This window comes from Larimichthys crocea, unplaced genomic scaffold (assembly GCF_000972845.2).
Source record: "Larimichthys crocea isolate SSNF unplaced genomic scaffold, L_crocea_2.0 scaffold620, whole genome shotgun sequence".
NCBI lineage: Eukaryota > Metazoa > Chordata > Actinopteri > Sciaenidae > Larimichthys > Larimichthys crocea.
Window position 1 is genome coordinate 22,252 of NW_020858142.1, and position 18,408 is coordinate 40,659.

Below are 18,408 nucleotides of genomic sequence, written 5' to 3' on the forward strand. Positions count from 1 at the left end.
GATACTGTGGGTTGCCCCATGAAGTTGATGCCAACTTTTCATGTTAGCCAATCGCTGTGGGCGGCAACGCCGCCAGACAGGACGTTGCTCATAATCGGCACGCTTTGACCTCCAAGACCAAATTCGGTCACGGGCATCGAGACGCACCCCAAAGTGTGCCAATACAATTTGGTGTCATTTGTCCACTAGGAGGCGCTGTAATGAACAAAATTGCATGTGAGCTCATATCTCAGGAACGCTTCAGCGAAACGGAACCAAATTTGATGTCATGCTTCGAGGCGCTGTCCCCAGTCCAGGAAACAAATATGGTGTCATTTCGTCTCTAGGGGGCGCTATAATTACCAAAACATTGTTTTTGCTCATATCTCCTGAAGTGTTTGCATTTGAAATGAAATTGTGATATCCACAGTACTGGAGATGAAAGGATCAGCGTCTCCTGATCTGTTTGGGACATAAAGTCCTTAACTCTGGATATGTCCTTAAGTTGGTAGAAGGCTGTTTTGGTGACTGATTTTATGTGACTCCTGAAGGCCAGATCTGAGTCTATGAGAGCTGTCTGAAACTTCTTGTGGTTATTAAGACCGATATTATAAAGAACGATATTATACACATTTAGACGTGCACACATTTCAACGTGCGCATATCTGCGAGGGCCCGACCATCGCTGCTTGCAGCTTTCATTTATTTTGGTTTTCTCAGTCAATCTGCATTCACTGCTATTCTTCACTTTGATGAATTCATTATGTCTGCATTTATGACACATCTTAGACAACACCATTGTCACACCGTGGTGAAGTCAAGCTGGATTTTTGTTGTGTCACCATGTCTTGTCATTTCCTGTTTTATTTTGAAAGGTAACTCTCCTCTCGTTTCAGGTCACTTGCCCTTCCTCATGTGTCACCGGTCTGATTGTCTTCCCTGATTCCTGATTGTGTCCACCTGTTCCCCATTACCTCCATGTGTTCATATAGTCTGCGTCTCCCTTTGTCCTGTGCCAGTGTTTCTTGTCGTTCGTCTTGACCCACCAGTCGTATCTTGTCTCAGTCAGTATTTCCCTTTCACAGTTTTCGCCTCGATTTGAGAGTTTTTTGTTGGCCTTTTGTCATTTAATTTTCATAGCCATAGTTAGAGAGAGTTTGGACTTCTTCCCCGTTTGTGGTTTTTCCCTCCTCGGAGGCGTTTTCTGTTTTTAATGGTTTTCATTTTTTTCCCCTAGACGATAGAATTTCGAGTAGTAATTTTTCATAGCCATCCCTCCTGTTAGAGGAGCTTTCTGTTGATCATTCCTTTTCTTTTGTGTGCTCAATAAAGCCTTCTGTTCAGCTCTGCATCCGAGTCCTACCTCTGTGTCCCAGGCCTGTCAACCATAGTACCTAAAGTAGTACACTTAAGTACACTCAAAGTGAACAAAACCTAAAAAATGTCAGTCTACACTTGATTTCAAAGTCCAGTCACCACTGAATCCTTTCAAGATACTTCATTTAGGTTCAGTGAAGTTGCTTCTCAGCTCTTCTGCACATAATCTTCTTGTCCAGCATTCCTCTTGTCTACCGCTCCTCTTGTCACTTGTTTAGAATCTGAGCTGTTGACTCGGCCTTTAAATCATGGATTGTTGGTCCTCTGAAGTGGACCACCACTTAGTTCATTTAGATCTCAAAGGTGTCAGATCCACTCCATCTTGTCGCAAGTGACTGGAGGATTTTGGGTCTGTTGTGCCCAGGTGCTACAGCAGATTCTCCTTTGAATCTTCCCCAACACAGCATCAGAGTACAGCATCTTGTTTGAAGTACAAGAGTTCTCGTTCCACTCAATCATTTCATTTTGTTAAGAACTCATTTAAGCATATCTTGTTGATGGTGTGGTCCTTGATAGTGAAAAAGTTGTCTCATGTGTTACCTAGAGAAGTAATTTTATAATGACTGTTCTCCTTTAATGGGGAAGCAAGCAGATGTCAAGCAGATGTATTTTTGTTTGGTGCTCTTTGTCATAAATTCAGTAATACAAGTTGCAACCTTACCTGACAGTTTAGAGTATATTGAACAAGGTGGAGCATGTATTATGTGTTTTTTATTATTATTTGCAGCTGATATCTAAGTGATAAATGTTGTGATTGTGACTGAATAAATTCAAGCTAGTTAGTTATCAAGGAAATCATGTGTTTTGCATCTGTTATGTTTGGCTTACTGTTATATTTTGTTGTGCATCAACTCAGGAAGAGCCTTAGTGAAAACTAATGGGGATCCAAATAAAGAACAAAGAGTGAGTCCAATGCCATTTGTTTGTTTATTCACTGCACTCTCTTAAATCAGATGATATATCAGTATATTAAGATGATAATACAGTGTTGGTTTCTAAACAGATGTCCCTATTATCTAGGTGCACCTACAGTCAGTAGTAGTCAGCACTGGCTGACCTTTAGGGGATATAAAGTTTTATTTACACAGGAGCAGAAAGATCTGACATTTGTATTGAGGGACAATCAGTCTCTGTCACAAAGAGTTTCAGAATCAGATCTTTAGTACCAGGGCAAATTCAGAGTGTGAATGTAGCTACAATAAGATGATATTTAGGGCAAAGGGAACCCAGCAGAAACGTACACTTGGGTAGAGGGAGATTAACTGCTAGTTGGCAGAAACATTATGGGTTGGCCAGTTCATCTGACGTCACAGAGGAAGGCAGGCTGTCCAAGGCTCCCATCTCTGTAATCACACACACAAACATGAATTTCTTCAGGGGTCAGAGAGCATGTGTGTCAGATACGAGGTTTGTCAGTTTAGCCTAAACACTGTAGCATACTTCCAAACCCACCAATATCTACCAGAAATATCATATATGCATATTTGATTATTGTTGTCCACTATGAAGACAAGTTTTCCACTTGTACACAGCATATATTTTCTAATAGGCAGATTGGCTCATTCATGTAAAGGGCACAATCTCTTAAATGCCCTCTGGTGGCATCCTCAGGACAAACAGTACATGTTTAACCACATGTTCTGAGAATACCACAGTTATCAGTATGTTGTTCCATCTTTTGTATTGTGAAGCATAATTAAGATTTCAGCATCTTGGGCTTGTTAGTGGGCCTTAGAGTTCTTTTGTTGGTTTTAGTACATTGTTTGATACAGATCAATGTCAAATTTGGCCTCATGTACATGTGTGTATATATATATACAGTAGCATATGCCCTATTTGTGGATTCTCTTCTGAGCCACAGTTAAATGTATTTTTGTACATTTAATATCCTTTACTAATGGACAATACAACAATAACTGTAAACCTAATAGCAAATTGTTTATTATTATACTGTGTGTTTTAGTTATGTGGTAGTGAAGGTAATCTATGCAGTAATGTAAATTGAAATTGTGGATTACTTTATTGGAAGACTATTTCTGTGTTTAACAGATATAGACAGAATGGTGCATTTATGGGCTGTCACAAAAATAGTAAAAGTTCCCTAATTACACAAAACTATTAAAACATTAAATATTCTATTTATTACAACTAGGAAATTCACAGGAGATTCAGGGGAGAAAGAGGGGATGATATGCATCAAAGCACCCAGGCTGCATTTGATTCCTGAGTCACTGCAATAAGGACTTTAGTCTTGATATATGGGGTGCATGCGCCATGCTGTTAAACTATTTCAGTGTTTTTTCAGTGTGAGGTTTCCCCCTGAACCTTCAAAGAGCAGCAGGTACCACACCCCCCCGTACAGTCACCACTGTCCCATAAAAACACACACAGACATAGTAAATATACAGTTCGACTGTTTCAAGGTTACCCAGAACAACCATTTTCCTTGATTTGACTCCACATTGGTGGCTCTAAAATCCATCTCAATGGATCCGAGTCAAACCCCGAACAGCCTGAATGTACAAAAAATAGTAGCATCTGTGCGAAAGTATAACATTTAAAAATATTTTCATTGTTGCATATTTTTGGTCACTTTAGGAAAAATGTAAGAGTTAAACATTCCCATTGACATCAGTCCTCACTTCTTTTTTTTAAACTAACAGCTCATTAAAACAGAAATGATAAGCATACCTTTAAGTTTGAGGTATGACAGGAAGTCAATGACAGTGTGAATGATGTCTCCATCAGCTATTCTCAGAGCACCTGTGGAGGCAAAGGAACAAAGTGTAGCCTATTATCATGTCATCTAAAGTTAGCAGTTTACTGTAATGACATATAAAGAAATCATACCAATATGAATTACAGAGAAAACTTCATTAAGTGAATCAGGGTCTGGTGAACTAACTTTAAGCAGAAGTAAATATGAAGGACTCTAAAAGGCTTTTGCAAGAGTGGTTGCCAGAGTGATGAATGCTGCTGTTGCACCTGTTGCTAATCCCAATCTGTTTGGTGTTAATACTGAAATTAACTTTATTTCAATTAAAGTTAATCCAATATAGTTGGACTCTTGCATGAAGACATCAATAGAATACTTCAGTTCTATTGTGTGTTGACTGACTCATGAATCCATCTTGCCCTTAATGTTTTTACTTGATGGATGAATGTTCTTCTGTGAGTTCACTCAGTTCATCAAAATTACATTTTCAAAAACAACAAGCAGCATGTTTGTGCATTTACCAGCATGCATTGTTTGAGTTGTAGTTTGAACTAGCTGTATGTCTTTAAATATAAAGTCAAAGTTGTTTCTTCCTAAAATAATAAAAACAATCCAAAAACAGTATGTTTTTGTTGTCTTTGAACTAACTCTGGTACAAAAAGGCACCAACAGCAGCCACAGCTGTGTAAATGAAAACTAGAAAATGTCAAAAAAAAATTTGAGTGTGCCTGTGTGTGGCCCCACCGCCCCCATTATTACATTATTACTGACACTGCTCAGTAAAGTCAGTATGAGAAAATTCCCACAGAAATTTTGAGAGTGACGAGTGGGCTGTTGCCGGGGGTCTGTATTCAAAAAGCACACCTCAAATAGTCATTTTTAACATGTTTATTTAGACACAGGAGCAGCTAGCACTGACGCGCTAGCAATTAACATTAGCATGTTAACATTAGCATGTTAGCATTACCATGTATTTATTTCTTAGTGGCTAATGTTAATTGCTAGCACTGATGCATTAGCACTCATTTTAGCATTGGTCGCTAATGTTATCAATTAGCATTTCTTTACAGCCAGTGCTAACGTGCTAGCTGCTCTGCTGTCTCTGTCTGTCATTTTAGACAGTTCAAATTAAGTGCCAATAACTGCTAAAATGGCCGCCGCTCGGCTTCTGCCTGCTGGCTTCTGCCTTCTGACTCTTATTTTGAAAATAGCCCCTCCCCCCTCTCCTCCCTGTCTGTGTGTCAGTGAGTGTGTGTGAGTGTCTGAGTAATTAGTCACAGGTGCGCGCGCGCATGCTCACTCCCTCTCCCTCTGACCTCTGAGCACACACAAAAGCTTCAAATGAAGTCCCTTGAAGAGGTGGCCAAACATGGCATAAGGTGTGCCGCAAACCAAAATCCAAAATGGCCGCAAGAATCCTTGTCTCGTGGACCATGTCCTTGTCCATTTTCAGGCGAAAGGGTTTTTTGTGGGCAAGTTTTTCCTCACTCGAACTTAGGGTCTAAGGACAGAGGGTGTCACTTCCTGTACAGATTGTAAAGCCCTCTGAGGCAAATGTACTTTGTGACTTTGGGCTATACAAATAAAATTGATTTGATTTGATTTGAAAATTGTATAAACTTTGGCCTCGGGAGTAAAGCACAGGTGCTGCCTGCTCCTTCTGGAAAATTCTCTTCTCAAAATAACATGGGAGTAGATTGGGCAGAAGGTGCGTGCGTGTTACTGCCGAATCTTTGTGTACAGGGCCAAAACTATATATCTGACAGCTTTAGCAGGCAAATGTGAGTGAGACGACAAATTTCCCTACGTTTCTAGCTATAAATGATTTCTGTAGCTTGACATTTGCGGCCACAATTGCAATTTACAATTTACCTTTTTCTCTCCCTCTCCACTCTAGCCATTCATTTTTTGGCGTCATTTTTGGCGATTTTTGGAAAAACCATTTGCTGAAACTCTTAGAAAAGTCATAGCACACCAATCCCGGCTGAACCGCAAGTTTTGATACCCGTTTTGTGTATGTGTGACAAAAACTCTGGGAGGAGAAGCAAGCCAAAAAAAAGGGCGTAAGAATAACTAGAAAAATTTCTAAAGAAATTTTGAGTGTGCCTGACTGGCCCCGTCACCCCCATACATTATTACTGACACAGCTCAGCAAATTCAGTACTAGAAAAGAAATTTTGAGACTGACGAGTGGGCTGTTGCTGGGGGTCTGTATCCAAAAAGCACACCTCAAACAGTCATTTTTAACATGTTTGTTTAGACACAAGAGCAGCTAGCGCTTACGTGCTAACAATTAGCATCAGCATGTTAACATTAGCATATTAACGTTAGCATGTTAGCATGTTAGCATGGTAACGCTGATGCGCTAGCAATTAACATTAGCATGTCAGCATTAGCAATTACCATTAGCATGTTGGCGGTGATGCGCTAGCAGTTAGCATTAGCATGTTAGCATTAGCATGTTAACATTAGCATGTTAACGCTGATGCAGTAGCAGTTAGCATTAGCATGTTATGCTTAACATGTTAACATTAGCATGTTAACGCTGATGCGCTAGCAGTTAACATTAGCGTGTTAACATTAGCATGTTAGCATTCACATGTTAACGCTGATGCACTAGCAGTTAGCATTAGCATGTTATAATTAGCATGTTAGCATTAGCATGTTAGCATTAACATGTTAACATTAGCAAATCAACATTAGCATGTTAACATTACCATGTTGGCATTACCATGTTAACATTAGCATGTATTTAATTCCTAGTGGCTAATGGTAATTATCATTAGCATGTTAACGCGCTAGCTGCTCTGCTGTCTCTGTCTGCCATTTTAGACAGACAAGTTCAAATTAAGTGCAAGAACTACTAAAATGGCTGCCGCTCGGCTTCTGGTGGCCCCTCCCCCCTCTCCTCCTTCAAGCAGGGTGAGGTTGCCAAGCAACCAGGACCTAATCAGCAGCAGCTGATCTGCACCTGTTAGAATGTCAGTTAGAGACTGAGAGAAAATGCTGAGACCTCCTCTCGAACAGGAAGGACTTCTGGCCAAACCGTATTTCCAATCATTGAGCCGACCACAAGCAAGATGAGAACTTCCTGATCGTTTTAAATAGTTGTTTTGTGTCGATAAATGAAGAAATGTGCCCTTGGGAGCAAGAGAGAGAAACGTTACTTCTGCTTTCCTCCAGAAAATTTTTTTAACATGGAGTGCCTTGCACGCACACTCAATAAGTATAAGCATAAGCAGAATAAGCGCGGTGGATAACATATAGTGTGCGCTTTCAGGCACACTCAACTAGAAAATTTCGAAAGAAATTTTGAGTGTGCGTGACTCTGGCCCCGTCACCCCCATACATTATTACTGACACTGCTCAGTAAATTCAGTACTAGAAAATTCCCACAGATATTTGAGAGTGGTGAATGGGCTGTTGCCGGGGGTCTGTATTCAAAAAGCACACCTCAAATAGTCATTTTTAACATGTTTATTTAGACACAGGAGCAGCTTAGCACTGACGCGCATAGATATATAAAGTACTGGAGTAAAGGAGTGGACTAGAAGTACAAGGGCTATTTCAAAAAACTGACTTGAGTAGAAGTTGAAGTGTTCTTTGAATACCAGGGGCGGACTGGGACAAAAAATCAGCCCTGGCATTTTGGACCAGACCGGCCCACAACATTTGATAACACACCTTTTCAGTCTTTTTGGTGCAACTGTGCAAGTCTTTAAAACAACATACCTTGAGCCATGCAATGACTTAAATACTTCCAAACTTGTCATTTATTAACACTATACTACTGCTATAACACTACTATTTGATACACTGCACCACTCAATCACAGTAATGAATCTGAAGGCAGCATTCATCCTATTGGGTGTGCCTATGTGTTTCAGGGAGGAAGAAAAGAGAAAGAATAGTGATGAGAAATGATGGATCAGATCTGTAGGGTGAGTTTTTTTTTTTTTTTTTTTTTTTTTTTTTTTTAAAATATAACATAAAGATGGCAGTCAGGTCCAAATTATGGATCTCTGGTAAACAAACACACAGCTGCATTCACATAACACTAGCAATGAACAAAATTATGTCATTTTAAAAGTGTTGTTTCTTTTATTGCAGGCTAACTTACATGGTCTTTAGCCACCTCAGCTACATAAAACAGCCCATTGTTTTCCAGGCCTAAATAGGAGCTTACCTGAGGACTACTAGTTGAACAAAGAAACTGAGAGTGCTAACTCTTCACTTTTCACTCACATTTTTTGGTGTGGGGGTGGCTTTAAATATGCCTAGGCTAGAATTACTGGAATGTACAGATACCTGCAGCTGCATTCACATAACATAGACAAAATTAATCATTTTTAAAAGTGAGATTTTCTATCAGTTTATGTAGCCTACATTGTCCCTACCATAGGCTACTAAAGATCGGCTATATCTGCAGGACAAAAAAGCAACTTAGCCAATAGGCCAGCCTAGTACTCACCTCACAAACAATAATAGTCTAATAAGAAATTAGACTTATTGTTATTGTTGGTGAATGGTGAACAAGTTTTCTCACATTAAAGACTATTTCATTTAGAATAAAGACATAAAAGTTGGCTACTAAGCTCGGCTTATTTTCTCATCCAGCCAGTGTAGCCTACAATGTCTTAACAGTCAAAATAACGCAATGCTCATTTCACCTGCATTAAACGAACCAACTTGGCCATAGGGCAACAGACAGAATTATTTGATTGACATTTTATCATATTCATCAAAGGGTTGGGTGGCTTTATCCTACTCGTTGCATTTCATACATGTTTCGACAGTATCCAGCTTACTTAGGTTCAACAACATGTTGAGTGCCACTGCCACGCACACTGTTCATCAGCGCCGGGAGCTGATGGAGGCCCTGCTGTGGCAAACATATCAGTGATTTTAACACACTTCGCAGCGTCTGCCAAAGAGCAAGTTCTTTTTTGTCGCAGAGTTTTTTGCGCCACCTTGCGTTTTCTCTCCATCTCTAACTGAGAACGTTTTCACCTGCACACCAGCGCACCAAGCCAGAGGGCGGAGGTGTTTCATGATAGATTGGGCCGGTCCCCTGTCAGTCAGCGCGTAAGGGTAAGGAAACAAAGTCTTGCACAGCCTTTTTTTTTTTTTTGTGCCTGTAGGCGGGACCAAAGTGAACGGGGGGGGGGGGGTTGTTCAACAGTGTGTTTGGGCTGTGTGATCTACTGGTTATGCCGGTCAGACCAATATTTAAAAAAAATATATATATAAATATATATATCGGGACTTATCGGCCCAAATAGCATGTCGGCCCACCGGGCAAATGCGCGGTATGCCAGATTATCAGTCCGTGCCTGTTGAATACCATACTTAAGTGAAAGTACTAAAGTATTCAAAATGTTTTGTACTTAAGTAGAAGTATGTTAAAAATGCTACTCAAGTGCTGAAAGTAAAAGTACAAGTAAAAGTACAAGTACTGTTGTTTATATTATTTCAAATATTTATTAAGGCACATGTCATGGTCTAGGCTGCCATGGCTTCATTCTCCTCTGCCTCCTCCCTCCCTCTGTGACTTTGTTTTGTTTTCTCCCTGTGTGCCGATGGGTGTGGTTCGGAGGTGTGGTCTTCTGCTCCCAGGACTCTGCTCAGCTGCAAACCATCATGTCATCACCAACTACTCAAGAACTCCCAGTTCCTTTGTTCTGTGCCAGATTATACCGTTCCTTGCTAGTATGTGGTATACTTCAGGCCCGAACTAGTTTATGGTTGCCTTCAGTGCCTAGCATCCTGCCAGTACCGGTACTGACCATATTTTTGTCTGCTTTTCCTCCAGGAACTCTGCCAAGCCTGCCACCTCAGCCACACACCACCTGCAGCTCTCCACCGCCTTCTGACCAGCCAGCCTAGCCTTTTTGCCATTTTTCTGCTGCACAATAAATACCCACCTTCACCCTCATTCAGCCTCCGAATCTATACTTGGTCCACAGTACCCACACCAGACCCCGTAACAGCACAACTTCTAATGTTACAGTGTTACAATGTTCATGGTATCAAAAATATGTAGTGCAGTAAAAGTGGAAGTTTGGGGGGGGGGGTAATACTCCAAAAAAGTACAGATACTGCATTTTAGTACTTAAGTACAGTACTTAAGTGGTTCCACTTCGTTACTGTTACATGTATTTAATTCTTAGTGGCTAATAATTGCTAGCACTGACACTAACATTACTAGCAATTAACGTTAGCACTTATTTTAACATTGGCCGCTAATGTTAGCAATTAGCATGTCTTCGTCTCTGTATGTCATTTTAGACAGACAAGTTCAAATTAAGTGCCAATAACTGCTAAAATGGCTGGGCTTCTGCCTGCCAGCCCCTCCCCCCTCTCCTCCTTTAGGCAGGCAGAAGTTGCCAAGCAACCAGAACCAGCAACGAGATTAAAATCGTAATTAAATATGAGTAATTAATTCTCGCCATATTTAATAACGACTTTAATCTCGTAATTAATTCTCGTCATATTTAATAATGACTTTAATCTCGTAATTAATTCCAAAAAAATTTTTTTATTTAAATTTGGCCCTAATACTCTGTCGTACTTAATAACACCCCACCAACAAAAAACAAAACATGTTTAATATTTTGAAACTCTTCCATGGTCACTTTTCTAACATATCACAGACTGTCTTTAGATAGACAAGAGGGGGAACATCCTGTTTCAGTGTAGGAGAGATAAACAGACAGACCTGTTCTGAAGTCCTCCTCCTGGCCCATGTCCCTCTTGCCAGCCAGACCTGATTTGTCTCCTAGTGTCCTGTGTCCATCTATTCCATCTGGACAGTGAGGGGTGATGACAATTGATACAGTCATGCAAACAGCAAATACACTTGAAATTCATCAATTTTATGGTGAAGGTTAAACTGTAGTTCAGCTTGGTAAAAGTATTACTATTTTTTTTCATGTGTCATTATAAAGTAAATCCTTTACAGCTGCTTCAAGTTCTCTTTTTAGATTTATTTGAACTGAAAATATTTGTTGATTATTTATAAATTAACATAACAAAAAAAACAACATCAACAACAACAAAAAACACACACAGATATACTAAATATACCAATGTTCAGAAGCATCATACATTAGACACACATACATACAGTGCACACAGGGCACACCTCTACCTAATTCTCGCAAGAAGAGCTAAAGGACATTGTTGTACACGTGGTTATTTTGTCATGGTGTTTGGTTTGTAACTGTTTGGTTCAATTTCCAAACTTTTACGAACCACCTGCAGGGCTTGGCTCATGGAATTGCAGTAAAACAGACAGAACAACTGAAGAAATGAAAAAGCATATGTTTAAAATAGGATGGACTGCAGCTTTAATACACAATGAAAAGCATTAGTATAAAATAAAATAAAATAAAATAAAATAAAATAAAATAAACCATAAGCTCTCATGAGTTTTCATGGACTTATAGATCAAAGTGAGATGTCTCTGACCAACTTCAAATTTAAGTGGCTCACTGGTCTGGACTGGCTAACTGGTCAAGACATATTAATCACTTATTTCTTTAAAGGACAATACCATAAAAGCTGGACTCGAGTTGTATTTTTTTTTCAATTGTTGGAAAAGAAAATTTGCCTACATTCATCTCTGTGTGTCCAGCAAAGTTCTGTTACCTGGCCACAGTGAGCTTTGTTGTAGTAGTCTTAATCTCATATATTTATGTAAGGAAAGTACCCCTGCTTATGGACTTACATCTATGTGTGCCATGTAGGGTGCCATCTAGGGTAGGGTTTAGATCTCAAATTTGGCAGTACTAATTGAATGCAGATTGTTTGGGTACAGATAAAGAAAGGGTTCGGGTATCTATGCCAAACTCTAGTGTTCTGTTGGACCTTTGTCTACTCCCACACAGTAGATAAGGCTAAGCCTAGCTTAGCACAAATAATGGAGGCAGGAAGAAACTAACCTAGCCCTGTAAAGGGGAAAATCTGCTTGTAATTTATGTTAGTACATATATATTTACAAGTTGTATCTAGCAGCAAAAGATTAATTTCAGTGTTTGCATTTAATCAAGAAATAGCTTGCAGGCAAAGCGCCTCTAAAAACTCTTTTTTCTGCTAGCCCCAATTTGTACCTCTTATGTATGGCCATTTTCTTAGAGTCATAGAGATAACTTTTAATTTCAGAGATAAGTTCAATTTCTGAAAAATATACCCAGCAATTTATTAATAAACATAGATCACTTGCCTATACTTGCTGTTCTGACAGTATGTTCAGAATCCTTAAAGGCTCTTCCATCACTAATAATCACTGTATGTAGTTTTCTTCTCTCATTAATTCTCTCATATTTAAATAAAAAATAATAATCATGTGTTTGTGTTAGCCTTATGTAAAGAACTAGATATTCATTAAAAACAAAGATATTCAATACTATACCCTAATTTAATAATAATGAAGTTCAAATTGGAGCTCACATAAAACAGAAAATGCACTTTATCAGACTGTTTTCTTTGATTTTGCAGCCTTGCTCATCAGTCGTTTGTCCTTTTTTTTATCTTTAAAGTACATAACTTTACTCTCTGAGTGCTCATGATGTGATTACATAGGAGGGATGTTAAGTGGCTGGAATTGTTTGACTCATCTTAGGGGCTTACACATTAGCTAAAGTAGTGCTTGAGCTGGTACCCTCTGCACTCGTGTGTGTGTGTGTGTGTGTGTGTGTGTGTGTGTGTGTGTGCATGCGTGTGTGTTGAACTATGAGATCAAAAGTCTAATTAAAATACATGACACTGAAGTGGAAAAATAATGTAATAATGTTTCAAGTATAAACAGCTCCTCTTGTCCTGATGGGCAGTAGTTGTTTTCATCTTTACATTTAAGATTATATATCATGCAGTGTTAAAAACCAAGTCTTAATCCAAATTATTATGTAATATGCCTTATAGTGATGTATCATGTATAACTATATGTTTCATATTTCTTTGAAAGTAAAACCTCTTCTATATTGAATTATAATTAATTTAATGGTCTTTAAACATCAGAGGTGTGCAACTGACAACACTCTGTCAGTCTTATTGATTATTGTTAAAAATTCACAGTGAAAAGCTGGATGGCCAAATGTTTTGTTGTTCATGTCTAACAGGAAAATTCCTACTGAACAACAAATGTGCAGACAACCAAGTAACCTTCACAGTTTCATTGTTCATCCTTATTATTATTATTATTCATGAAAGCAGCCACTAACTTTTGGTTCCTATCTGGTAACTAACTACTACTACTGCCACGCCTTTTTTACCAAACAGACAGACACCCAAAGAAGATCAACATGAATTTCTTTGCTTAAAGCACAGAAAGAAATGCAATGTTTGGATGCATAAGCGCAGACAGCAGTAGGATGAGAGAAGTCCTCTGCTGAGGAGTGACAGAAGCAACTAAGAGGTGGGGTGTTTGGACAGAGCAATTCCTGGCCTGATACCAAGGCCCTGCAGCGGCCGTATGTTTCTATCTTACATTGAGTGACCAGCTCCTCTCTGGCTCTGGCACTGGGAGAATCCTTTATCTGAATTAGGTGATCAATACGACCTGAAACACAGGATGAGGCAGGAGCAACCTTTACCTGGGCTTCACACACACACACACACACACACACACACACACACACACAAAGGGACAGCATTTCCAGGGTTCCTGTTCTGGACTTATTTAGAATTTCACAAATTGGTAAGAACACACACACACGCGCTTGTGGATACCCAGTGTTCACTTAATGTATCCTCTAAGGGTAATGAGGTAATCTTTAAATTATACTAAATTAGCTGATACAATGGAGACAGTGGACAGGGATAAAGAAACAGAACAGCACTGATTCACACGAAATGAGTCTTTTGTAAGCTGTGTTACATCGACGACATCTTCAAGCAATACGGGTGAGCAAAAAATAGGAAGCATTTCAAAGAGATTAGTCACAGTTCTGTGATGTTAGATGTACATAAAGTTATTATTTTACAATGAATCATGTATGTATCCTCAGACACTGGAGCTAAAAGTAATATTATTCTTTATTATTAATTCCATCTGTACTTTTCCTGCTTTGACTTGTGTAGCAACCAATAATGCCATAATGTCCAATAACATAATACTTGCCAATGACATACTCATTTTGGATATTTTAAATATAATAAATCCATATACATAATAACTTAATAATAATGTAATAAAGTTTTTGAATAACATTTTGGCAATAATGTGCTAAGTTATTGGCTGGTTATTACGTTATTGCTGTAGCATTAAAAAAATCCTTTGAAAATGTAATAACTGCAGGTGATAATGTAATAATACATAAATAGGACTGAATTTCTTAGAAATAAAATTATTTTGCAGTTTTTGTGCAGTTCACTCATCAAAAATAGATGTAGTGGATGGCACAGTTGTCATATTCATTCCTCAAGGATATGTACAACGTACTATGCAGCACTCTTTAATTATGTAAGAGCCAATTTGAGAATTATTTGTTGTACAAAATCTTTATTCAGAATATTATTTATTTGCTTAGCTATGTAAATACATATTTCCATGTATGGAGGAATATTACTTAATTAATTACTGTGAAGTGTATATGGTAGTTAGATCACTTAGTGGAATGTGCTACTGATCACATGACCTAGATATCATCGTTTGTACTAGAGAAGTATGGACGTCTACAGACAACTAAGGAAAGTCTAATTAGTCTAGTCAGTCACATGACTTTGTTAGCTTGACATGAATTAGCTACTCCATTACCATCTAGTAGTCAAATGCAGGTGCTACAAAAGAAAATATTTCCCTGTGTGCATGTGACATTTCTACATGGGGCACAATCCTAAGCTCATTTCCTTGACCTTGATGGAAAACGTCACAAGGTCAAGGAAAGATGTGAAGGAGAACTCATAAGGAGTTAGGAGAAGACGACTGAAGTGTTCAGACAGTCAGACTGCTCTTACACTAGACTACGTCATGATGCGACTGGATGTTATTAACGTAAGTTCAGAAGATGAACTACAAAATGCTCATCTGAGATACTTCTTCCTGTGAACTCTTATTGTGTTGTTTCATGCAGGAAATATAAATGTGGACAAGGAATATTGTCACAGAAGTCAAATGAACTTTCACAGTGAGAGTGGTCACTCACCACTCATATATAAACATATTAGCAAGTTATGGCAAAAAATGGATGATTAATAATTGACGGATCTGCAGGATGCTGGACGTCCGTCACAGTGAATGTGATATATGTTTATATATTCATTTAAATAGTCAGGAAAACCTTAAGGTCCAGTGTGTATGATTTAGTGGCAGCAGCAGTTTCTTCACATTCTTCATGTCAGCCTTTCTTATGTTATCTACTGCTTTGATCTTACTTTGATCATAAATCTGCTGTAGCCAGTATTGCCCAACTGAATAGCCTAAAAATATTGCCATTGTATCATCACGTTTTTTTATCATTACAATATCTACAGTATGTTTTTCGGACTAAAAACACGGCCTCATTACCTTTCTTACTGCCATTTATTTTTTACTTTCATGGTTTGAAAGGAGAGTGCCTCAGCTTTTGGTAAAGGAGATTTGGACTTTTAGGTTTTAAAATGATATTATCAACTGAGAGTTCACCGTGGCCTGAATTTAGTTTAGCAGCATTATGTCTTTGTGTTTGAAGAACTTAAAGAACTGGACAAGTCACATCAGCATACAGGCAGAATTAATAGAAAAAAAGTCTTATCTGCAGCATAGATGTGAAATTAAAATGACTGAACTAATGGGAACTAAGGGAGAACTATATATATTGATGATGTGTGGTCCAGGTGTTTTGCTCCCCTATATTTCTATAGCAGGACAGTAGATATAATAAATCAAACTACACTGGACAATAGTATCTGCCTCATGCCCAAATCTACTGGCCTGACCCAACATTTCAGTACAACATATTTTTTGTCAAATAAGTGTATACCAGGGTCAAACATTTGCTAATGTTAAACAAAACAATGCAACATTTGAAAAGTAGGTGTTTTAACCACCGTTTTAAAAATACAGAAACTACATTTCTAGATGTGCTGAAGTGAGGTTTTGGATAACAACAAATTATTGATGCAGTGTCGCAGTAGGTTGTCTGTCTGTCTGTCTGCCTGCCTGTGTGTGTGTGCACGCAGAGGGTACTTACGCGGACCTAACAGGTAGCCAGCACTATTCAGAGTCCAGCCACGTTTCTCCTTCGCCTGCACAATACACACACATACACACACACACACACACACACACACACACACACACACACACACACACACACACACACACACACACACAATGATCAGATCATGGACCAAGACACACAGCTTTACTGCTCAATGCTGATTGTTTTTAGTTTGTTTCTGAGGATGATGTTTCTTTCATCGTGTTTGTCTTAAGTCTCTTAAAAAGAAAAATATGCTGATATTCAGTGTATGCTTCAAGCATGAATCATCATGCTACACTCCCTACACACACATACACAAGTACAGAAACTTAAGAGCCGGACTATCCATTATAATATCAAGTCAACTCCCATATTCACTGCAAAGATATTCACATTTAAGCTGTAGTCTCTGCTTTTGGTATATTATTTTGTCTATCTTTGATATCTTTGATAGAATAAATACTTATAAAGTGTAGATATCCTTTAAAGGTTATGAGGTAATCTTTAAATCATACGTAATTAGCTCACACAATAGAGACAGATAAAATATTAAAAAAAAAACAGAACAGCACTAATTCACATAAGATGAGTCTCTTTTGTAAGCTGTGTTACATAGAAGACATTTTCAAGCAATTCAGGTGAGCACAAAAAATAGGAAGCAAAGAGATTAGTCACAGCTGTGACTAAGAGTACATAAAGTTATTATTTTACAATAAATCATTGATGTGTCCTCAGATGCTGGAACAAAAAGTCATTATTATTCTAGAATTGTTCTATCTATTCTTCTGTTTTTTATGGTAAAACAGCTATAGCGTATTTATTTTGGTATATTTTATTTCTACATATTATCTTTTAAGATTGAGCACAGTAAAGCAAGTGCACAGTTTACCTTCCTCTGTACACACCTGTGTGTATTGTCATTTTGTTATACACATACTTATTTTATATTGTTATTTTTATACTGTCTATTTGTAACTTTCTTGTTTTATATGACCGTCTTGTTTTTTGTTACTCTTAAACCGAATCTCTGGATTATTTGCACCTGATTAGAAATACAACAGCAGCTTCATTGACGCAATCAAAGTCGAGTTGAATCTTGAACTTAAACATCTTACCGCAATAACCAACCCTATGGTCTCAGAGAGAGTTGCGCAAAAGATGAGCGACACGCAAAAAATCCCGAAGCACCTCTGCATCTAGGGACGACAGAAAAGAAGACATCTATCACTGCAAAACTCTCATTAGAAAATATGAGTAGATCACATGCAGGACACGTTCTTTCAAAGAGGAAACGGAGTCTTTTACCTTGGATGTGCCTTTGTGTTCCTCTCAGAAGTCAGCAGCACAGGTCGCTGTGTGTGTGGTAGATTCTGGTTCGGATGAAGTGAGGACTCCATCCACCTTTTATGTCACTCCAGTCCAACCCCGCTGCTCTCAGCTGGCGTCAGCAGACAGAATGGGCAGGTCACGAGCACATGGCATAATGGAATTCAATAGTATCATATAATGCCATCATCAGATTTTTCTTTGTCGCCCTTGGAGACATAGGACTGAATTTAAAAAGGGAGAAATCCGTCTGTGCTCATCTAATATGTGACTTTAACAAGCTTATTGCAGGAGCTTCATGTCTCTGAGGAGCAGATGGTCAGTAACATTTTCTTCTACCTATAAGTCTAAATGGTTATCATTTAGAAATATAAAAGAAATCAAAACTGAAGTGACAGGTTAGTACGTATATGTACACCTGGCAACTCTCTCTGTTATTATGTGTCTGCCAACATTGCAGCAAGAGGTGTTGAGAGTACATGCTGTGTCTGATTTGATCAGTGAAAAAATAAGCACAGCTGGAAAAGGGTACATTGTAACTACCCACTCAAGTTATTGGTAAATGTCACAAAAACTAGAATTTGTTTGTTTGTTAGCAGCCTGAACACAGTGTGCTTTCTGCAGTTGTTCTGTATATGTTTCTGGAACAGTGGCATGAATTATTGAATTTTTGTTTGTTTTGTTTTTTTAGAGCCATGTGAATGACAAGTTCAGTCATGAATTCACACACATAGATAGTGTTGAATGCTTTTTATTTTTGAATGTATTATATAGTTGAAAAAGAGGCAGCATCTGAAGTATATCCTTGATGTTTCTATGGTATAGTAT

At 38.4% G+C, this 18,408-nt stretch overlaps 1 protein-coding gene across 2 annotated transcripts; it reads right to left on the reverse strand.

The window, feature by feature from the left end:
* Positions 1–2,375: 2,375 nt before the first annotated feature.
* gal (galanin/GMAP prepropeptide) lies at positions 2,376–17,694 on the reverse strand. Of its 2 annotated transcripts, XM_019257861.2 has the most exons (7): positions 17,560–17,694; positions 17,370–17,450; positions 16,243–16,297; positions 13,560–13,631; positions 10,791–10,877; positions 4,048–4,119; positions 2,376–2,699 (listed from the first exon to the last, which is right to left on the reverse strand). In XM_019257861.2, exons 2-7 carry the CDS (start codon positions 17,448–17,450, stop codon positions 2,638–2,640), a joined length of 429 nt encoding a protein of 142 aa, XP_019113406.1. In that variant the 5' UTR covers positions 17,560–17,694; the 3' UTR covers positions 2,376–2,637. The 2 variants fall into 2 exon arrangements, with proteins under 2 accessions (XP_019113406.1, XP_019113407.1); XM_019257862.2 differs by lacking the exon at positions 13,560–13,631.
* Positions 17,695–18,408: the final 714 nt, after the last annotated feature.